Consider the following 24,256-nt stretch of genomic DNA (forward strand, 5'->3'; position numbering starts at 1 on the left):
TCTGTCCAGCAGTTCTTGAGTTATAAATGTTTTAACTAACCCGACTTAAAACAATTATATTATCCAAGTGATTCACACGTGTATTAAAATCTCGCTTCACACAATTCCCCAAACGCAACACTTTCTAAACAGCATTTAACGAGACCCCATTAATAAATAATCTATTACTACTCCGAAAACACATAAATGCAAGATTTAATTTGCGTTTGTTGTGGGTGAGTGCACATAGTCTACACACTCTACACATCCCAAGAGAATATACCTCCCAACCCCTCTTAGAAGTGTCCTCAAACTTTCTCCACACATAAACAATATTCGCTCATTTATGAAAATACTCCTCACTCTTAGATTTATTTTTTGCCTATATTGACTTATGATTTGTGTCATGCGTAAGCGCAGGGTGGGTGAGTCGCTGCGTCCGCACTTAATCGTTTGTCACATTACCCCATATGAATTATGAGGCAAGTGGGTGCGCATTACACACACATACGCACGCACACAATGTATGTTTGCACAAAGTTGGGGTGGTTACGCGACGACACCACCGCCGCATCTCCTTCCGAATCATTACTCCCTCGAAAAGCGTCGCCTCGCGCGCCTGACAATAAAACGCTTCAATATGCTTTTGGGTATTTGGAGTTTAATGTGCAATGCACACGACCACCGCCACCGCCGATTCAACACCCTTATGAATCAAAATCAAAGATCGGCACGTGACCTTTTGATTCAAGCAAAAAAAATTGATGCGCAAAAAACTCACAAACAGACACAGTAATTTAATCATTTCGTATTTATATCTATCAAGAGAATACACAAATATAATTAATTTTACTTTTGCTCGCTACTTTGGCCCCCCAACTTGTAATTGTATGAAATGTAATTAATTTTTACTTTTTAAGAGAATTTATTTTATTTCGGAATTTTATTTAAAAAACAGAGAAATTTTAATAATTTCATCCCTTATTTAACACCTTTTCAGTTATAATTTTTGACATTTTAGTAGTTATTCTGCTATTTGAAGTAGAGATGAATCCAAAAAATCATGGATTATCAAAATTTGTCCAGCGGTTCTTGAGTTATAAACGTTGTAACTAACTCAACTTTATTTTATTTTAGATACACCCAAATATAGGTACAGATTTGAGCATTAGGGTGAAATAATGAAATAATTTTAAATCATCATTAGACATTTCGAAAAAGCACACGCAATGAAACCAGAAAATATGTAAATTTCCCGCACGTTATAAATGACCTATTGGAAATATTAATTTCTTCCGAGACGAGACTGCACGAAAAAAGCCCGAGAGTCGAGGAAAAAAAAGAGGAGCTTATGGCTCCGACTCCGGTCGATTAATCACGCGCGTCGAGCGTCGCGTGGCCAGTTTCGAGTTTTCATAATAAGTATATTATGTTAATGCGCTCAGCGCGCCCCGTGCGCCTCGGACATTCCACGCATTGTTTTCGACCGCGAGCGCATCCCCGCGCATCCTTCGAATTCCGGCGCGGCGCGCCGCCCGAAATTTCTTACGTTCGAAACGGGTCGCGTCATAAATTTTATCCCTCGCGCATATCACACACGAGAGCGTGCGTGCAAACGTACCTATATTCGGGTTGAAATTATAAATTCAACTCAAACCAATGAGAAATTCATATTCCGAAGCATAAATTCATGCTGATTATACGCCATACACATTCGAAATGGATGATTAAGCGACGCGATGTGCGAGCGCACATTAAAACACAAACGAATGTCCTCTTAGTCGCATATTTATTATCTGTTGCTCAAAGATGCCTAATTTTTATGCTCATTTCATAAACGGACGCGACGGTCGAAAACGTCGAACGTGTCTTCGCTTATGTCTGCCTATTTCGAGTGGAGAAAACCAGCCGTGTGCTTAAGTTAATTAATTTGAAAAATTTTAATCGTCCAGTCATGTTCAATAAATTACCCACAATTAAAGACGACTCCAAACGTAACTTAACGAATTAATGAACACACAAACTGGTATGCCTTGAACGTGATCGTGAAAATATTCATATCGACTAAAATGACAAACTTACAAATCTATATGGCTACGAGTAGATGTTCTCAAACAATATGGAAGAAGCCGCGCAAACTACATCAGGAAAAGTTGTTTTCTTACCTGAAACAAAGAATACATTAATTAATTAATTAATTAATTAAGTTTTAACAGAAAAAGTTTAAGTTTAGCCAAACTATGGCAATAAAATAAAGTAGTGTAAGTTAGAGTTTTTATAACTCAAGAACGGCAGGACAGATTTTGATTATCTATGTGTTTTTGGATTCATTTTCATCCCAAAGAGGAGAATAATTATTAAAATATCAAAAATTGTAAGTTAAAGGGTGTTAAATAGAGGAAAAAAATCGGTCTAGAAATTCAATGATAATTATAACTACATAATTGACTCACGGATGGCGCTAAAGCGCATTACAATTTCTCACCTACTAGGTCTTGAACAAAAAATAATAATTAATTTTTATATATTTTACTAAAAACTGCGAAATTTCTAGCAAAAGTTAATACCAAATTAATAAAAAAAAGAAACACGGTTAAAATTATATTCAACTTGTTCAATGTTCGATGTCCAAGTGAAACTTTATTTAGACAATAGCGCCGAAGGATATGCGCTTGTGATACGTCCTGATATCGATAGGTCTACAGGTGCGTCCGTTTCAAAAAGCGCCACAATATTATCGCCCGGTCAGCTGTGGATGTGTAAATTTGAACGTGCGCGATAATTAATTACGGTCATTAACATACGGAACGCCGCGAGCGTGTGTGTAACGTATACAGGTTAATCAGAAAGTAACATTACTGAGTCAACACACACTACTTACGGCGTGTAAACGCCCGATGTGTGTAAATTTAGAGTTTACTGTTTATACTTTGCGTAGGTGGCAGCCTGCACATTTTAAATAATCGACTTATTTTTAAACACGACACAAACATATTTGAAATGTTGAATGTGGTCAGGTTTTTTTTCTTTTTTGAAAAATAACATTTTATTATTGCGTAATTATTCATTTGTTTAATAAATTATATTGTGTAAAAAATTAAATTAAAATTTTAAATTAACTATTTGACTATTGATTGATTATCACTTAGAAGTAGTAAAGATATTGTGGTATGTTGTGAATTTCAATAAAAAATAAATTAAAATCCAACATTTCCTATTTACAACAGTCTCACATTACATCAATGATTGACACTCGATGAAAAATTAATACTTGTAGGCATTCTCTAACCTCAGATCAATGTTTAGCTCAATCTTTGGTTTATGCTGGCGAAATCATTCAAACAAGAAATTGAAATTACATTCAAAACGCTTCATCGCGCCGAGGGGCAGTGATTGATTGGGATATCATGCAAAATTTACATTTAATTTTACTCAGTTACATCTATAGATACTTACTTAACTTAACTTAACTTAACTCAACTCAAGTTACTCAACTGTTTAAAATATTAAAATGTTTTTTTGAAAAAACATGGCAACTATAATGCATTTTCATATAAATATATTGTAATGGCATTAGTTTGTACGATCGTTACCTACTTGTAGCATTTTAGACCGCATTGGTTTGTGGTTATGAGCGTTGGTAAGTGGTTGCGCTCGCAAGGACGAAAAAGCAGTCATAACGCGTCGCGGCGGGGCCCGCCGATAATAACCGTCGAGCACCCTCGACGCGAAGGGAAAACACAGCGGGCGCTAAGTGTGTTTCGAGATCAAAGCCTCTCGCAAGCAACGATATTTACTTTTTATTATTTATTGAAGCAACCATATACGCACGCATACACACACACTTCACTCCTGGAAGTTGTGCCACGTGTCGAATAAACGAATCAAATCAACAACTTCAGTCAACAACGTCAAAACAACACACTAAATATTTGCCTACGTACATTCGCAAGCAATTTTAAATACCTTTGCGTTTAATAACCGGAAAACAAATCTGTATGTAAATTAGTTTCTGCAAGCATATTGCATATTTGCATGCGAATGATCACGATTCGTTATGTTATGCAACCAAGCATGCTTTCAACTTATACATAACCTAAGCTAATGTATTAGATTGGGTTTTTATTTACTGTATTTCAAATGATATTAATTATTTTTGTAAATGAAAAAAAAAACATAGAAATAAAGATTTAAGATGCTACGAACTCATAAGCGCATGGATGCACTCTCAACGGGAGTTCAATTTCTAATTAACCTGATAGATTGCTGCGCACTGCACATTACGCAAGAGGCTTGTAAATCAACATAGTGCCGAAATAAATTTTATGGTTTTATATCCTGACATTTTTTTCGATAATTTTTGTTTGTTTTTGATTTTTTTTGTTTGTATTTTCAGCTCAAATCCGACTGAAGTTCAGATATACTACATATAGATAGTTAATACGTGATTGTTGGATAATTTATGAGAGCCGGCGTGTTTCAATTTATCCACACCACCTCGTCGGGTGCCTCCGCTGCGAAGAGGCCAGCAGTGGGCGTGTGGAAGCCGCGCTAATAACTGCCTTTGCTTCGCGGCTGCCTCATCTCTTCACCTTCACTTCTTTCGCGTAAACGCATCTTCACTTGTTGTTTATTAGATTATACTAATTTAAAATTATAAAATATTGGCAATTTATTTTCTCTCCAGTGGGAAATAGTATTTAAAATGAGAAAAAAAATCGAAAATTTTGAGGAAAATGTTGAAAATATTAATTTAATAAACAAATATTAAATTAATTGATGGATAAATATAGGAAGGACCACATATTATACCTATGACTTCTAAATAATCAACAAAATAGTTAAATTTCATTATTTTAATGAAATTAGGTAATGTAAAAAATAAATAAAACTGCCTCAAAATCAAGTTATGGTCATTTAAAACCATTTTTTGAATAATTCTACTGTAAATGATATTTTGAAGTTAATACTATTCACAACTTCATTCCACATTCAACCCCCTAATAAAATTATGCTAAACTATGCAACTTTAAGGGTGGTCTAAATACCTCCACCCAAACAATGATAGCCAAGCCAAAAAATATTTTGATTAATCACGAATTCAAAAAATATTCCAAGAGGGTTGTAGAATGTGTGCCACATTATAGTTCAGCACCTTGATCAGTCCTCTCACCCGCAGTTTTCGGGAATGAAGCCACATTTGCGTTTCACGCTGTGCGGCACAAGTTTCGCCCATCGGCCAGGTGGTTTCTCAGCAGCGCGCTGTTTTATTAAGGGTTGTCTTGTGGTTCTAGTAATCTAAGAACGCACACGTGGCACCCGATAGCAATCGTAATATCTGCTGATTTGAACATTTTCTGCCAGAAACCAAGAGTTTATGAGGGTTTGGCTTCATTTGACCACCATGAAAACGCATAACATAAAGAACATTTCATTTAACACAACTAATAGATGTTGATGATTCAGCTGCAGCGTGGAATTTAATTGTTTGTTTGTTGGCATCCACCTAAAAAAATTACCCACTGAATATAACCTTACTTAAGAGCTATTTATGTGCGCGCTGGTTAAAACAGGGGCTTGTGAGTGTTACCGTAGATAATGCCTGATATAAACAATAATAATTGTATGATTGACATTGATTAAGCAATTTACAAACAGTTGCAAACGCTTTCGAACGATTACAACTGCTTGGTAAATGGGTACCTATACTTTAGAAACATTAGCAACATTCCAAGCAGTAACAAGCAATAATTTGTGTTTATCACGCTCGCGTGTAGAGCAACGAAAAAACTACGACTGCAGGGTTCAATTATTGCGCAATTGGTTTATTATTGAGTGCGCGCACAAGTAAATGTCACAAATGGTGCGAAATGTAGCGTACAACCGCAATAAGTTGCTAGCTACAACACGCAAAACACCAATGAAAGGCGTTAGGAATTTTTACATCGCTTTAAGAGATTGTAAACGTGCAAATGTGAGCGCAATTTGATTGGCGCTGGCTTTAATTGCATTTGACTGATCGATAAATAAATTAATCACTAATAAGTATTCTATTTTATTCTTGTATAAGTATTAAAACCGTTATAAATCGCGGTGACATCAGATTTTGTAAAATTTGTATAAAAATTCAATTTTAACACAAAAATGAATGAAATTTATAACCGGGATTTTTTAAATTTCCAAATCCGAAAAAAAAATGAATAATGGCCATCAATGTGTTACACCGCATCGAATTGCGATTTATGACCGACGGATTTATACCCAACTTAACCTAAAACAACATCGCCGAAATTATGAATGACCAACTGCGAAATTCCGACCATTCCAACCGATTCATTCACATTCACTCATACCTCGATCATTTAAATAATCTGTAAATAATTTACAAAACTATTTACTAAATTCTATAGGTAGATAAATATGCCTACTGATAGCAGATACAATTTTACGAGTGTAATGCTCGAGATGCGCATGATGTTCATCAGCATTAAATGAAGCAAAGCGGGAATTCGCAAGCGCGTAATCGGTCGTGTGTGACCGACCTCTGAACTCGGCGCGCCGCGGCTGTTGAACATTCTGCACGGCGGCGGCGAGCAAACTCTTGATTCGCGAAGAGATTTAAATTTAACATCTTGCTGCTCGCGCTCGGAACGAATCAATGACGGCCTACAGATGGTAAATCATATCGGTGGCATCGCGCAATATACAAGCCATTCTCAACGTGGAAACGTTGCAGAAATAGTTTTGTTACAAGCAGTACAAGAAGTGAATAATGAGCATGACGCCAATTAGCCGCAGACGTCTGTTGGTGTAGGTAATTTTGTGAAATGTTCAGAAATAAAGATTCGCGAATGTTGTGTTTTGAAAAGGTCGAACAAAATGTTAAGATATCACATTTCTCAGTGATTTCCTATCAAAATTACCCACAAATATTAAATTTCTAGCTAAAAACTCACAATATATCAACAACATCAGTTTGTTAGCGTAATTAATATCGTATTTAATATCGTTTTATTTTCTGTTTTCGTAGCAATAACTTCCAGCGACTAATTTGAATAAATTTCCCACAATACGAAATACTTTATGCCCACCGCTGCTGGTCTGCTGTTCGCGGGGCAAACAAGTCCGCGCATAAAATCCCGAAGCGCGCAATAAACAGCCTCCAAATGAGACAGGTAAAGATTTCATTTTGATAACCTAATTAAATACTTAAATATTATAATGCGTAACGATGATCATCGTCGTTTCCTTCTCTCCGCCACGCCGTACGAAACTAATAAACAAAAAAAAGAGAAACACGACGAAAAAAAGGCAATAAAAATAAAAACGATAAAAACAAGATGAAAATCTCTCCTGTTTCTGAATGTATCGACACTTATTTAAGTTTCTTCGGCTGTGTTTCCATGTTTTCAGTGTTTACATGTCTACCACGCACGCGTTTTAGGTTACACGTTACAATGTTATACTATATATCAGGCCAGGATTAATTTTTTACTTAAAAAATTCAAATTATATTAAATTTGAAAATTTTTGTGCTTTAAAATCACATTTTAGTTTTATTAAACAAAAATTTAATAATTTTAATGAATCAGACGGTTCTGTATCGGTGTTTCGATATTAAACACACAAATTGAAGCATTTTATACGCGCGGATGGTCCGATGCGTCCGATGCGCGTAATATAAAATTGGGCATTTCTGATTGGCGCCGATGTCCTGGCGCCGTCTCATCGTTCCACCGCGCCGCACCGCGGCTTCCATCGCTCCTCGCTCCTGCTCCTGCAAGGAGACGAAGAAGACGATGAAGCAAAAGTGGAAGAAGAAGAAGCAACTGCTGCTTATCTGCGGCGCGGATGGCGCCCTAGCGCTCTCGCTCGCGTCTCGCGTCGGAAATTTATCGAGTTACGTCATAATAAAATAATATCAAATTAATACGCGCGCGCGACCGGCGACAAGCGTCGCTTATCTGCCCACAAGATCTGATGTGAAGAATTTTTATTCTTCACGAAAAACCCCACGAAAACTATTTTTACTCGCTCCGAAAACTAATCAAAACTCCCGCACTCTGTAAACTTGCATACAATCAAGTGAATAATTTAAAAACTAAATTAATGTATTCTGTTGGATGTCATTTGGGTTGCATATATCACGCAATTTGCAAATTATTCTCCTGTCAGCCGCTTTTTGTGCTTTTTTATGCAGCCATAGAGTAAAAAACAAGTTTCAACCTCTGCGCGGTCGGTTGAATATGTTTTATTACGTTATTCCACGCCGTCGTGTGTTGTTATCAATCATCTATTAGGAAATATGGCAGCGCAGCGTGCGCAATACGCCATTTCTCACGCGCCATTCCCGGGAACTCGTACACGATACTACTCTTTTTCCATTCCGCTCGTTTTTTTTTTCTTTTCTTCCCCGTCACGAAACACCCCCACATCATGATTGCACACCCACATACCGCACACCCTCGTCGACAACACCTCCGCGCGCTCAAGGACTTCCACATATAATATACGGTCTAATATTAGAAAAATACGTTTCGTGTCGCGTCCGGGGGTCCGCCATCTTGCCGCACATATGAAGCGTAACTTCCGTCTATAGACGCATACAACAAATAGAAATAATAAATAAATACCGTACGTACACCTCAATAAGACGGAAGAATAAGTGACTGGCGTTAGAAGGGTAGGTAATAATCTATCTAATTTACCGCCCGAGCGTATATACTCCAATCTATTTTATTTACCGCCCCCCAGCGCTGCAGGATCCGCAGCCAGATGATGCGCCAATGGCCAACTAAATTGAACCCTTAAATCACGTCCGCTTAAGACGCATTACGGATTAAATCCTGCGCACGGTGTGCTCTCGTTTTGGGATCGAGGGGCACTCGGTAAGGAGAAGAAGAACACGAAGAAGAAGCGCCAACGTGCCGTACAGTGGTGCTGTGAAGGGTCCGGGTTGATTTATAGCCGTATTTGTCGTCCTGAATTGATGATTAATAACAAGCTTGATGCATATAACCGGCCGACATGAAATCATGCATAAACACTACATGATTTGATTTTGGTGGTTGGAAAAGTTTACAAGTTTCAAGATTTGAGCGAGTATGCAAATGTTCCAAGAGGTATGTAACCCAAGTTACTCAAATAAAGATTTTAGTCGCGGTTAAAGTATCTAAGTATCTATTTCTTCATAATACCTATTAATGAAAATGCAAATATTGCTTGAGGTATGCAACTCGAGTTACTTAAACGATGAATCCCAATGTACCTATACCGAACATAGGTATTATTTCATGATATGAATGAATTTATGTTTCATAATGAATGGAACACAGTGTCATTCACATCAATTGTTTATAGCGTGTTTTAATTCTCGACGGACACTCACAGAAAAAGAACATCCTATTAAATTAAAACTTGTCTAGCCTCTACATAGTTTCAAACCATTTAGTTAAAGAAATATATGGATGGGTTTAATTGTGAGCGACCGAAAGACCATCTCATTTAGTAATATTTTTCGAAATTATGAGTCGCGCGCGAGGACACACGAGACTCCGGAATGCCGGCGCTGGCGGGCGCTGGCGTCTCCCGTGTCTCCTCCAGATCCATAATGCGCGGCGCGCGCGTCCGACTCTCGTCCGTATCTCGACTTCCACATCTCGAGACTCCGCGCGCGCGAGACACCGAAATATGTCGAGGAGGTATGTGCGCATTCGCCGGGTGGATATGTGTGCCACTCGTGGAAATCAACATAATGCGACGATGAAAACGCACACACAATACAACTTGTTCCTAGATTTTACCCGCTGATTCGAAGAAATCGTCTAGTAAACGCACGAATAACTTTTCTTTCAATTCATATCCAAATCAACTATGTAACAGACAACGTTAAAAATATTGTTTTAAATACAAAATAATAAAAAAACGTTAAAATAAATTCTAATTCAATACGTATTGTATATTTGCTGTGTTTGGGGCAAAATGTACGTAGATTTTTTCCGCTTGAGAAGCAAGAAATTGTGGTGGACGATGTGCTGCACTGGGCAAACAATAACGCCACAAAAGAAGCACCACGAAGTCGCATAGAAGGTGAGTTATGGACACTGGGCCGCGCCGTTTTAAAATACACACACGACGCGCTCATACATATTGCATTCGATTCGGGCCTCGGGGACGCGAGATGCAAAGATGCGACTTTCGGCGTGGACGATGTCGCACAACATTTATGTTTTCAATGAGGATATAAACTTGCCAAGGATACGCCTGCGAAACGCTCGTTTAGTAATTGAGAATGAAAGGATAAAAAGCTTATAACTCATCATCCAACTGTTTAAAATCTTTTTAAACAAAACAAAACAAAAACCCAAAAACTAAACGAAATTAACTCCACGACGGATTATTATTAAATTTGCGTGCCATTGGGTAGTTTATCCTTGCAGTCCTTTGTGATTTTCAGTTACACATTCGCGGCATGCGCAGCTAAAAACCGAAACACCCGAATCGGCGACCAACAGCGCAAGCAAATGAAATCGTAAATTACACGTACACATTCATGTTATCTCTCCACGATGAGGCGGCGTGCGACTGCTGCCCCGGCTATAAATTATTTATGAGCAATTACATATTTATTGAGAAATCATTTGTATCGGTACGCGCCACGGTACGCCACGAGACGCGGTCAAGATCTGAATAAGCGCGCGCTCGGGACGCCACAAGCAGTAAATCATCTCGGGCGCGCGATGCCACAGAAAAGAAACAAAACACAGCAAACGAAAACCAAGTTGTTTATGATGTAAGTAATTGTGTGTCGTTTTTCTTTTCGTGCAGACGCGTAGGTTTTGGCTTAATTCGGGCGGATTCGAAATGTCATGTGAACCAAAAAGCTTAAAAATCAAAAACTACAGCAACAAATGTGCTGTGATAGATATACAGCAACAGAGATGACCGTAATAAATACTCGGTTTAATGAGTGGTGTTTTCAGTCGCCTCGGGGGCAGCCGGGGCAGGACGAACCACGCCTCCAATCGCTACTTCATAAATTTCCCCCATGCAACCCAACATACATGAATACAACACAGAATATACTTCAAAATATTCAAATATGTTGTAATACTATATCAGTCTATCTGCAATGTGTATCAATATCTACATTTTGACATTTTTATATTTTATAGGTTATGTTGCTTTCCTCTGACAAACGACGCTGGCCGTTTCGTGGGACTGTGTGTCGCGCTCAGCACAAAAACAGAGATAACAATTGACTTATCGGATGGCCGCGAATTTATTTCCTGCGCATTTGTCTCGCCCTCCCTGTTTTATAGCCAGCATTTGTTATTCTATCCAATGCAATGGCCAACGTAAACAACTTGCCGAGAGAGACCAATACGGGTATATTCACACACACACACACCAATCCAGTCCCTTAAGGTAAGCTAGGATGTGGTGGTTTGGGATGGAAAATCCAATGTCGCAAAACACTGCCAATGCTCACGCTTGAACGGTTACAATGCGAATAACTCGTGGAAATTGTGTACGATGCCAAAGTCATAGCTAGAACTCGTGAAGATGTTTATAGTCACGTTAACGAAACGAAATTCAAACATACTTACTATTAACTCATCGAAATAAATTGGATTATGTAGTAATATTACACGGGATGATTGCACAATATAATTGTACATCTGCTGATTCAATATCCGGTTATGGCGACCCAACTATACCTTTCATATTGTGTTTTGTGTTGTGTTTTATGCACTCAGCTGATCGTTCGTACTGATTACAATCGTAGACGATTCGTTTCGCGCAAACTTGATATCGTATAATATCTAAACACAGCCGAACGGGTTTTGTTGTTGTTCCACACTAACACACACACATATTTGGTTGCCTATATCGCAAGATATCACCTCATACACACGCACAAAAAAATAATCAGCAGATTCCACGTTTGAGTTACAAACGCAAGCAAAATGTGATCAATGTGAGTTTGGAATTAGTAGACAATATTTTCAAAGAATATACATCTATGAATAACTTACAAGCGAGTTTTATATGTTTTAGTATTTTTATGCGTCGCTGGACTCACCTTTAGCCCTTTCTTGGTCGCGCTGGTCTTTTTGGAGGTTCTGTTCGCAGCGATCACGCACGAGATCGTCGTTTCTTCTTTCTCACGCGCTTTTCGTTATTAATGAGGCACACAGGTAACAACTCGCCTCATTTTTAATCATAAAAACCCACAGCCATAACTTATTTATCATCGTAATTTGTGAGGCGCACGCTTCGAATTCCACGCGGGACGCGACTGACTGAGAACGCGAACGCGGGCGAGTGACGCTAACATGTTGCAAAATTGCACACGTGCAGGTCTACCAACCTAACTACTCCCAAAAAATGCAACATAACTAAACACTAACACATAAAAATATACAAGTAAAAGACGTAAACAATTGTTTTGTGTAATGTTTTATACATCAGTCAACTTTATTATCGTCCGCATTCAATATCCGTTCTGCATCTCAATAAAATTAAATTTTACAATAAACTTCCGCGCGATATATCATTTCAAATATATTTATTAAATGTACAGAGATCCCTGAAGAGATATTTAAGTGTTTTTTTCTTAAGTTTTCGAGCGTGTTCTTGTTTATTATACATTTTTCTTCCATCCAGCCGAGTTAACACACGCATTTTTATGCAAGCTGAAAAAAATGCGTGGGTTACACTTCAGCGAAAACGTGATTCACTTATTCCTACAATATTTACGATTTATATACAAGATATTTACATGTTTCACGCAAGTGCATCAGCATAAAAACTTTAGAAACATTTAATCACATCAGTAAAGATCAAATGTTTCTAAATTTTCGTGTCACATAGTTTAGGTTTAGTTTCTTCTTCAGTTAAATTGCACAATTGAATAAAAAGTCAAGTCCAGTCCTTCACTTACAAATTATAACTAACTATAATACATAAATAAAGCGCTATGTACAATATTTTCATTAAATTAAATTACGTTTAGTTTATCATATCACTTATTTTTGTTGTTGGTGGTTTTAGTACGCGGTGGCGGCGCCGCCGTGATGATGCAGATGTCCAAAGGCGCTTAAACCTCCTAAAGGATCAGTGGTGGGTGGTGTAGGTTGGCAGGACATGTACCACTCGCTGATGGCGGTCGTGCCCGGCACGTGTGTTGTCACAGGTTGCGCATGCGTCGGAATGCTCACGTGCGGACTAGCCGCCACCGAGATGCTGCCCGCTGACGACGAGTTGGACTCCTCACCGTCGCTATCATAGTGTTGTGGTGATCTTCCGGAACATCCATGCACCTTCATATGTTTACGCAACGATGATGGATGAGTGTAGGATTTGTCACAGCCGGCAACACGACAATTGTACGGTTTATCAGAGGTGTGAACGTGCGAATGCTTCTTGCGATCGCTGGAATTCGCGAAGCGTCGATCACAACCTTCGTATTCACATTTAAATGGTTTTTCACCTGAAACAAGAAAAATAATTTTAAAATAATGATTTTACAATGAAATATTTTATGCATACAAAATACGACAACGAATTTCTGGTTAATTTTTCACCTAACACGTGTAAAACATGAGTCTACGTCTATAAAATAAAAGAATCCCACCGCTGACAGCCAGTCTACTACCAGTCGTTAGTCGCTTGATCGCCGGTTGTTAATTTCCAGATGAAAGACGCGTCACGTCAGGTAGAAACACGCATCAAATGGTTATGCTCATGTTCGTGTAAAGAACAAGAAAACCCCGAGACGCTCAGCCACGCTAAGGACTTAACGAGCGAGTAAAATATGAACGTCGTGCGCGTATAAACGTCACAATCGAAAAATAGTTACCATTTTATATGCGCCTCCAAGTTGAACAAGTCTACAAAAGTTCCCAAATTTCGGGAACCCGAAATTTTATTAGAAAGAAAAGTCAACGATGCGTAAACTTTGCCCGGAGAGGAAAAAATTTGGTTCACCGCAATTCAATGCGCGCTCGAATGAAGAATAAGAATAAAATGGTGGTGGTCGAAACGGATGTCATGCATAAATATTTTTAGAAAAACACCAACATTACTTATTTGGTTTATATAGATACTTCTAATGTACGAGAATATTTCGGGAGGAATGCGCAATGTGAAAAATGTTTAAAATGTTCGTTTCAGTTGCGCGCCATTGTTGTATCGACATTTCACTAAGAAAACAATGCATTGTTTCACTCACAACTGCGTTGTGTAACGTGCAATTCATTGCTTTGTTGAAATTCTCAAAATTTTCAAAGGTCACGAACTTAAAATGTGTTGTTGGCGAGGTTTAGCTGAGTTCACAACTCGATGGCGATCAATCAAAGAGTATTTATTGGCAATAACATGTGAACACACACGCACAGATTTCAACCGGAAGAAATGCGTGTGTTTAGTTAGCGTGAGTGTGAAAAACGAGCAAGAACAACACCGAAAGCCGAGCGAAAAGCGCATCCCGGTGCAGCAGCAATCGCACTCGTTGCGGAGGGTTTCTGGATTTCGTTGCCGAGAGCCGCACACTCTGGCGCACCAACCCCATTATAATATCATGACAAATGACTATCGGGACGTTCGAATATAATGGAAGACGTATGGGAATAATGAGCCCATTGTGAATCGGGCACACGTTAAATTGATGGAGCTTATGATATTACATTGGACGCACCTAACCTACAAAACGCTCTCCAGGCTGCAGAAGCACGAGTGTGGAAGTCAGCAAAATAAATAAATAAATAAATATATCTATGAGTGTTTGAATGTGCACGACGTGGAAAAATTGTGCACACAAAATAAAAAATAAAGAATAAAATGAAATTACGTTCGTATTGATTTCAAAATAGAAAAAAATGAAATCAAACAAATAGTGCTTGAATGATGTGACAATATCTTTATATTCTTTGCACAAAAAACAAAATTATTCATATTTTATACAAGATGAAGCAATAAATCACTGTCTAGACAAAAAATAATAGATTTTTTGTTAATAGTTTGTAAATTATTTGAGAAAAAATAATTAATTTGCCTTTCAGAAGTGAAAAATGACCTGTTTTACTGCTCTCACCCTGTATAAATTGAGAAGACACAATATCTCCAGCTCCTCCAGTTCCCCACACACACTTTTGCACAAAAGGTAAAAACGTGAAAGAGACTTGGCTAGTAGAGTTCTGAATATACGTACGATGGTGACAAAAGGACCAAAAATCCTCCGGACCGTGTTGTGTGTAAACAAATAAAACTTGTCACGGCCATAAAAGTTGATAAATTGCGCCTTTAAAATGTGATACGCTTTCAGGCGCTTTCTGCGCTCGCGCCACCGGCCGAATATGGCAAACACTCATCTTCAGCATTCACAAATTGAATGCAATGTAAATAAAAACTCAACTCGAGAATATTTTCATTAAATATCAACCACCAGCCGAGAAAACCAGAAAAATCTTTGCACTTTAATAAGTTTTATTTTTTTGTTTATTAATTAACACTCGACAAAAGTTGTTTAGTCGTTAAACTATAAACTCAAACTCTACTCCTAAGCTGATCTCGTTTCCAACCGAGTAATCCAGATATATTGCACGCGGGTCTCAATTCATTCCGTGAAGCTCTTTCGACGGCGTTTATTATCTAACTACTAATAGCCCAGATGATACAGTCGGCGCGCACCGAACGAGCGGAGATAAATGACACGAGGAAATGAAACAAACGAGCGCGCACCTTTCCACCTTGTGTGCGTATTATATCGATCGACGCGGGGCGCTTTCCTTCTTTTCTTCAACGAATCGAGGAAAACGAAGCACACCACACGGCTGCAATGTCATTAACAACACATGTGTGCACCTATATCCACGCGGCCATTTTGTGGCTTTGGTTTGAGGTTATGAAAAACACCACATGACCATATGCACACTCCAACATTGTGCGTGAAATCGAAGCGGAACACAAAGAATACACATGTTTTTATTTTTCCATCCGCGGTTGTTATACTTAGCCCCGCTGTGTTTTACATTAGCGCGACATTGTGCGGCGGTATTTCTCGATTACCGCTCGCGCGCCATTTTGATTTCGATTCGTGAGAATCAAATTCGATGCTTTACATGCCCCGTAAATGATGTGTGTGCATGCAATTACTGTAATGATATTGTAGCGCGCGCACTTATGATGATAACGAACAAATCGGCGCGTCGATGGGAATGAGAATACGCGCGCAAGGATGCGAGTTATTGCGTTCGTAATGGCGGCGTTTGTTCCACGCGGCGGGTGGGGCCCGGGAGAAGATAAACGCAATTACTGCGCGCCGTGACTCAAGCTTCAAACTCATGCGCAAGCTCGTGTCAGCGACAGAGCGTCGCGCGTTGTCATTGCGTGGAGGACTAATTATGGACGTGAATAATTAGTGCCTTGATGGAACAACCAACATCAAACACGCAAATTTAACTCAACATTTTACAGAAATCTGTATTACCACACAACTAATTCAGACAATCAAAAAATAAATGTTTTTTTGGTTGTTTTTGAAAGGAAATGAAACATTTTGAAAGCTTTTGTTACTTTTGTTACATTTGATTGCTTTGCAACCTAACCTATAACTTAATACGTGTGTTTCCTGTTACAGATCCGTTTCACTTTGTTAAATTTGATCGTGGTTTTTGTATTTATCGAGATCGCTGAACTTTTGCGGCGAGGATTTTTTTGTTAGCAGCCTATAATTGGCATGGTGCTTCCTTTTTGGTAAGATATTCAACGGAGAGTAACGTGATACGTTTGGGAACTCTGTGGTTGGTGGGAGGTGCCCAAACAAAAAAGATATCATAACCTAAAAAACAGTTGCCTATCTTTTTTCTCTTAAATTTAAATCAACGTATATTTTTTGTTGTGCGAGATAATATGACATTTAAATTTATAGAGTTGACAAAATTTAGTGAATTTACCATCCGGGCATTGTGCCTGTGCGAGATATTAAGCTGTCTTCTCTTCATTGCAGTTCGGCAGTTGGCATAGAGGCGAAGAGGATTAAACTCTCATAATCGCTTTACGCACGGCTCGCGCATTAGGGGCGCACAAAAGGGTGGTTTACAGTTTACAGTTTAGTTTAGTTTGATAAAACGCGACGCTCCACATTCGTTCAGAATTCAAGAGATACCTCGACCGCGCCTCATCTCATTGGTTACAGTCGACAATGCAACCCCCGAATGCGCCCTCGACGCGTTGACGGACAGATGTTGGCCTCGATTAAGACGTAGGTATGAATTTATATCTGGTTGATGGGGCGAACTAGCGCAAATGGGGCAAGCTGGTATTTTTTCATGGTGATATCATGTCACAATAATACGTAATAGGGGAAAGTAGCCATATTTGGACCATTTTTATATTTTTCGATTTATAGAGCCACATATAAACTGTCAATAAAAATTAAGTAGCGGAAAAGTAACTCACAAGGCTTACCAACAAAATGATATTCTTGATTTAAGTAAATATTATATTTATACCCCTCAAATTTCAATTTAAAAAAATTGTGTTTTTGGTCCAAATTAAGAAACCGGTTTCCTAAATTGGACCGCGCGGTTTCCTAAATTGGATCATGCTTTTTTAACGGCAATTGACACAATAGTAAATTTTAGTTTTAGCAGAAACACAAGCACATTTTGTATAAACCAAAGTGCGGCATTTCATACACTGCATCATTTCGAAGATTTGTGCTCGTCCACAAGCTTTTCTAAGAGATAAAAAAAATGATATACGTTTTCCCTGTTAAAACCCGGTCCCTGTCTTCGGTCCAACTTGGGCAACTTGAAGAATTTTTATTTAATGATCAACGACAATCTTAATATAACATAACCTCTCCAAATTAATACTATAAATTATAGATAAATAAATAATCTTTCTGATGATATAATTATAATCGTGAAATCTAACGTTTAAACAGCTTGACAGCTTATGCACTTACGTCGCTATAATAGATTTGATAATCAAGGATACAAAAAGTTGTTGTCACGACAAAAGCACGCGGCAAGTTTTAACCCAAATAGTTGCATCAATTGTTTATAAATACGAGTAAAACAAGGGGCCTGTCTATTTTTGCAAAAACATCAACAGTCCGCGGATATCGTGGTGGTCCAACTTAGGCGCTGGTCCAACTTAGGCTACCTTCCCCTATAGTCATTGTTGATTCATGACATGATATCGCACAGTAGGACGGCCATTTTGAATAAAAAAAACGTAATCTGAACATGTGCAAACAAATAGATATCTAATCTCTTCACAAAAAATTAAAACTAAAAAGAAACAATTTAATTTTTTGTTTTTTAATTTTTTTTAAATTTTTTGATGGCTACCTTGTTAAATTCCAGATTCGAGCAAGATCGGAGCCCTGAGGTAGCAGTATCAATATCAAATTTCATGTAAAACCACACCACGAGCACAAAACCCTCGACGTTGAAATAAATTCCGTAGTTTGTCGCAAGTATTGCATATCTTGCGCGCGAGCCGCGACAAAATGTGTTCCGTGGCGCCTTGCCCCGCCGGTTAATTAATAAAGAACGCATGATTGCTATAAGCCCGTCGCTCGCCGCCGCGCCGAACCTCGGAAGATGGGAAACAACAGGAGCAGATGCTAGTCATAATTGTCTCTACATCCACCACCACCACTAACGCCATTATAATGTATGTGTATGTGTGCGTGTTTGTGTTTTACTGACGTTCGTTTAACGTGCGTTTGTGCCCATCCAGTGTGCGTAAGACGGGGGACGCCGTGTGCGCCATTTTGTCTGCTGGCGGCGACAACCCCAAAAGGGGAGCAGAGCGTATATACGACGGCGTGTACTAAGCGAACGCGAACACAAACACAATCAACCACTACGTACACACACGCCGCGTCCGAGAGTCTAAGGGCAGTAGTCGTGGAGTCCTTCGCGATCGATGCCACCCAAGCTTAACGACCAGGACCGGGACTACCGGCATCATACAATTACAATTTACAATCACAACATTGTAAATTTAAATCATTTTAAAGACATTTTTAGTGAGTTTAAAGAAGAAAACGATTGATAGTTTAGTTGTTGTGGAGAAAAAGCAGTGTGACGAGTTAATACCGATCGGATTACAAAGTAAATAACCCGAAAATGGCTGAGTGACGCACCCTCGCCGAAAATGAGCGCGCGAGAGACTTCGAAATGACTTTCGGCTGCCTACTCTACGCCCGCCATCAGGAATTGATTGACAGAATGACGGGATGACACGTTTTCCAAAATATACATCGGCGTACAACCAAAAATTCGATCTGCAATCAGGCCTACATAAACAAAAAACAATCGGCGAACATGTCAACTGTCAGAAACAACTTCTAATTAGTGTGTTATCATAACACAAGCGAAAATCTACCGATGGAGGAAAGATAAAATTACCTAAACTTAAGATAGAATCTTAAGCGTATTAAATCGTAATTTTGCAGTTTGAGATTTGCGGTTATCACAAATAGATCTACGACTGAACACACCACCGGGTTGAACAAACGCGTCAAAAGCCGAGTTTACAATCCCGGCAGACGGATTTAAATCAGCTAAAGCCTCTTGCCATGCGCTTGGAATAGAATAATCCGAAATCTTGAAAACTTCAAAAAGTTCAACAACCACTACCGAAATCTATTGATTTCCAGCGTTACCTGAAGCCTACTCTCCTCACCCGTATATAAATATTTGTTACTTTCCACTTCAGTCTTTTCTCTTCTTTTTCCAATACTCATTCAACATTTGCTACTTTACTATTTTATATACTATATTAAGCTACTTCAGCAGCATCCGAGGGACGTGTTGTTGTTTTGTTTATTTCGTGTAAGAAAGCACGGATTTGCGATTTGAATGCGGTGCAACATAATGAAATAAAATATGGCAACAGTGTGTATGTGCGTGAGCGGGCGAAAAAAAAAATCTGTGATGAATGCCTAGTGTGGTATAGTGTGCTCCACAACATAATCTGAATAATACACTCATTATGCGAGCGTTCCGTAGCGGAAATAAAGCGACTGTGAAAAAGTGTGCGCCGCTCAAGTACCCGCCAACCGACCGACTGCCAAAGAGTATGAAAGTCTTTTGTGCTGTGCACTTTTCAACGTTCTCTCGAGTCTCTTGCGTATTGAATTGAATCGAGTACACATCAAAAGTGCACCAGTGTAAAATAATCTACAATAAATTAATCAGTAATTTATTGATTCGCGAATCTTGATTGAATTTTATTGAATACTGCCATCTATAGGGTATTAAGATAAATAATTAACCTCTAAATGTCAATATTTTGACGTTTCTTAACGTATTTTAATATAGAACGCAGTCATTTCGCAACCACCGCCTTTATTTCGTATTTTCACGCATTTAAACACTCATTGCGTGCTTGACAATCTGCGGTGCGCACTCGAACGCTTTTCATAAAGCCGGCGGTACTTACAATGCCAGTTCAATGGTGGTGTGTGCTCTCACTGCCCTCCCTTGACAATGCGGCATGTGTTGGCGAAATATTTATTCATGATTAGCCCCTCGAGGGGTTTCACACCGTGTTGTATAACATGCGCTCCCTAGACAACGTTTAAAATACTGTACTCTCCACGACGTGCTAAATGCGCACCCTCTGGCAAACCGGATAACAAAGTTGGCAGCGTTTTTTGGAAGCAAAAGTTCAAGTGTTGTGCGTTGCGTAACGAACCGATTAAAGACGAAGCTTACATAAGCAACAATGGCGCAGTAATGATTTTAGATTGTGGTTGGTAGGTATATTTAATCAATCGATAACTAACTACGAGAACGAGTTGCTGCGCGGGGTGAGGATCCAATTTGGGAAACAGATCAATTTGTCATGGCGCGTCTTGTAATTTATTTCGTGTGTGTAAACAAGAAAAGGTCCAAAATCGAAGCATAAAGTAGCCAATTAGACGCTGGCTTGCTGCCTCTTTTCACGCGATCGAAAAACAAAGAGAGGCAGGCGCGCAGAGAGCGATATAATTCGAAAAGGGCCCCGGAGCTATTTACCACTGTCTTATATAAATTAATTGGTCGATTTGGGCGTTCCACGGGTGTAATATTTCAGCGCCGGCTCGTCGAGGGAAGCCCCGCGGTTCGCAGTAAACGTCGGCCATCGACTGGCCACCGGCCACCACCGAAATGAGAAGTCATAATTTCGTTGTGCAGCGCACACGCACGCACTCACTACTCACTACCCTCGGATGTACAGGTTGTGCTAACGTTTTGCGCCCAGAGGCTGTGTGTCGTTAAATGGTAGCTTAATAAAACAATGAAATGAGTGTTTAACAAGATTTTCATTTGATGGTACCTTAAATATAGTGTTTCACCGGTTAAAACCACAAAAATTCCATGTTTTTCTTATAATTTTTTTAAAATTTTTGCTAAAATACTATTTTATGATTTGAAATAAAATTATTCGCAGAAATATTCAAATATATTTTCAAATAAAATTAATAAAAACTGAAATTATAAGTTGTTTTCTATTTTGTTTCATTATTTTTTTGTATATTAAAATAAAGAAACTAAATTTCTTTTCGAAAAAATATGTAGATTTTTATCATTCCTATTCCAATAAAATTAGACCACTCAAACCTAAGATACCATCAAAATAAAAACCGGGATTTGTTGTCTCTCATATTTCCTCAAATGATTAAAATTCTTTATGTGTGTTTAACGCCTCTCATTCGAATAAATAATTCTTCTAGGAACCCTTCAAAAAATCATAAAAACTAATGTTTAACTTATTCTCTTGTGCTTTTCCACTGCGACCCGTGCATACATCAACTTTTATGCGCTTACATTTTTTAGAAAGATATTACTCATCTACTAGTTTCTATTTCTATTTGTGTGACTTTGAAAGTAACGTTTTTTTTTGGGATAAACTGACCCACCACGGCCTAGATGTGTCCAAAGTCACGGAATTGCATCACAAATCACTTCTTCTCTCTCACCAATACGGACACACAGACAACAGTTTGCTTCGAAAGTCGTATAAATATAAATAAAAATAGTTGTTCCAGGTATTTCGGACAATAGGCTTAAGTTGGAGTCTTCTACCGAAACGCATCGAAAAGAGGCAAAACGTTTGGAGTTTTGGAAGAATGCACGGCTACTACGGTCCGAGGTGGTTTACGACTTGACTTTTCAAGACAATTTTAAAGACAATATTCAGCAACCGCAAGAATGCTGCACGCCAAGAATTTGGCGAATTTCTAGATTTCAGCATGTGATAGCATAACATAACACCAACAACATAATATAGATGAGATTTGAGGTTAAGCGCTTGCCGTCGGATGACATTACATTGTCTTTTTCGCTGTCAGCGTCCGTCGGAAAAGGGTTTACATGATAAAAATCAAAAAACTTACCGGTATGAGTTCGTTTGTGAATTTTCAGGTTCTCGCTGCGCGCAAACACCTTTCCGCATCCGGGGAATGGACACGGAAATGGTTTCTCTCCGGTGTGCACTCTGATGTGGTTTACCAGCTTGTACTTCGCCTTGAAGGGTCGTCCATTACGCATACAATTCTGCCAAAAACATGCATGCGTAGTACATTCGGGACCTCCGACGTGTTCCACCGTCAGATGTGTGACAATCTCATGCATGCTGGTGAAGTGTTTTCCGCAGATTTTCCTCGGCGGCGGTTGATCAGGGTCCACCCACATACACTGCATCTCTTGCTTGATGGGTTGACGCATGTAGCGAAAGAAGGCGCCGTGTACATTGCCAGGATGATGTGGCATGTGAGGCATATGAGGGTTGAGGTACTGTGCGGCATGATTAGGTTGTGTTGCGGCGTGGTAGGCGGCCGCATGATGATCGGCCGTTCGGGAATACAACATTTGATGATGTGGTGCTAGGTGTTGATGATGGGAGGCGATATCGGTATGATGGTGGAACAGAACTGGATCAGTAGGTGCTGTCTGTCCCGTAGGGAAGTCATGGTGATCCCGTCGGAGTAAAAAATCACGCGCCGCATACCCAGCATGGGGATTCAAATGACCCATATGTCCATAGTTGGGTTGGAAGTGATGGTTCTGCGCCTCGGGCGGTGTCATAGCCGCCGCCGGGTTTTGATGATGCGGTGATGGTATACCGGTACTACCCGCTTGATGACCAGGACTCATCTTGATACCATACCCGCCAAGATGGTGGTGATGGCCACCATCTAGAAACGCAGTGTTCATCATTGCGAAGCCGCGCAGTACACACTTCTTTGTATAAACAAATCACTATACCGCAAAAACTAAATAAAATTTATTTTACAAAATCAATTCACACACTGATTAGAAACCAACAACACCGCGAATTTGTCCGTCGCGGCAGCACTTCACTGCGCCAAGGTGCGAGCGCTACTAGAGTGTCTATGTCTCAAGACGCCGTTCGGGGGTCTCAATTTTCAAACGATTTTCTAACGCTGAGGTTGGCGTTCACGCTAGGCGCGCTGTGATGACCTTTCTAACCGACGAGCACAGCTTGACTGAGAAGACCCGGTGCGCCACGCAGGGGCTCACAGAACGGCGCCGGGGCACCGAGGAATCGGATTGGTTGGAAGCGGGGACCCCTGCTATTGGAGCGTGACCGGAGAACAGGAAACATTGGCTCTCCCGTTGGCGCTGCCGGCACCAATCGCGCCGGGAGGAGCGGTCCAACCGTGCGCGTAACCCATTTTACACTACTTGTTGATTTCAGAAATTACATCATTTGGAGAATTCAATTTCTGGAATTTTAAAGTTTCTAATCGGAAACAGCAAAATTGGACCCATGGTATCATATTAGGTCCTGATCTGTTTTTTGAAGAATAGGAAAAATTGGGACCATTAAATTTTTGTAATTCAGACCATTAATTTTTGTAATTCAGAATTTTCTCCTCTACTCTCTATGTTTCTTGATTTTTGGAAGATATTATATTGAAAATTGCTTTGAAACAATTTGTTTAAACTCTTTGTTGCTGGATCCTGCATGGAATCTTCCTAATCTAAGTTTTAGTCTTTCTGATTCAAACAATCATTATTATTATGAAATATCTTCAAAAATTGCAACGTCTAAATTACCTCCAACCCTTGAATTCCCAAAATTTTCAGTTTGGTCTAATTTTACGGCATAATCTCATAAACCAACAGTTTATAAAGACCTTAAAAGACCATTAACCACAATTTGGAATTCCTACTTCGTCCAAATTTATTACCCCATATTAAGATTTGAATAGAATTCGTTTTAAAAATGTAGAAAAATAATA

General features: G+C 39.2%; 2 protein-coding genes across 5 annotated transcripts in view; both read right to left on the minus strand.

Moving 5' to 3' along the window:
• The window catches only part of LOC135795516 (uncharacterized), a 29,361-nt gene extending 17,063 nt beyond the window's left edge, over positions 1 to 12,298 (minus strand). The window contains exon 1 of the mRNA XM_065307224.1: positions 12,065 to 12,298. The gene's annotated coding sequence lies outside the window, so the exon portion shown is untranslated. The remainder of the gene's footprint in view (positions 1 to 12,064) is intronic.
• A 127-nt stretch (positions 12,299 to 12,425) lies between these two features.
• opa (odd paired) overlaps positions 12,426 to 24,256 on the minus strand; it is a 40,695-nt gene continuing 28,864 nt past the window's right edge. For 3 of the 4 annotated variants that reach the window (XM_065307207.1, XM_065307206.1, XM_065307208.1), the window contains 2 exons: positions 22,385 to 23,185; positions 12,426 to 13,474 (listed from right to left, as the gene is read on the minus strand). In XM_065307207.1, the coding sequence (XP_065163279.1) occupies positions 13,032 to 13,474; positions 22,385 to 23,185 (1,244 nt within the window). In that variant the 3' untranslated portion in view covers positions 12,426 to 13,031. Of the gene's footprint in view, positions 13,475 to 22,384; positions 23,738 to 24,256 lie in introns of all 4 variants that reach the window. The other variant, XM_065307209.1, reaches the window with a different exon arrangement.

The sequence above is a fragment of the Atheta coriaria genome, unplaced genomic scaffold (genome assembly GCF_025399875.1).
Source record: "Atheta coriaria isolate IRGN ID8LTWV9N9 unplaced genomic scaffold, Caltech_Dcor_3.1 hic_scaffold_7_pilon, whole genome shotgun sequence".
NCBI classification, from domain to species: Eukaryota; Metazoa; Arthropoda; class Insecta; order Coleoptera; family Staphylinidae; genus Dalotia; species Dalotia coriaria.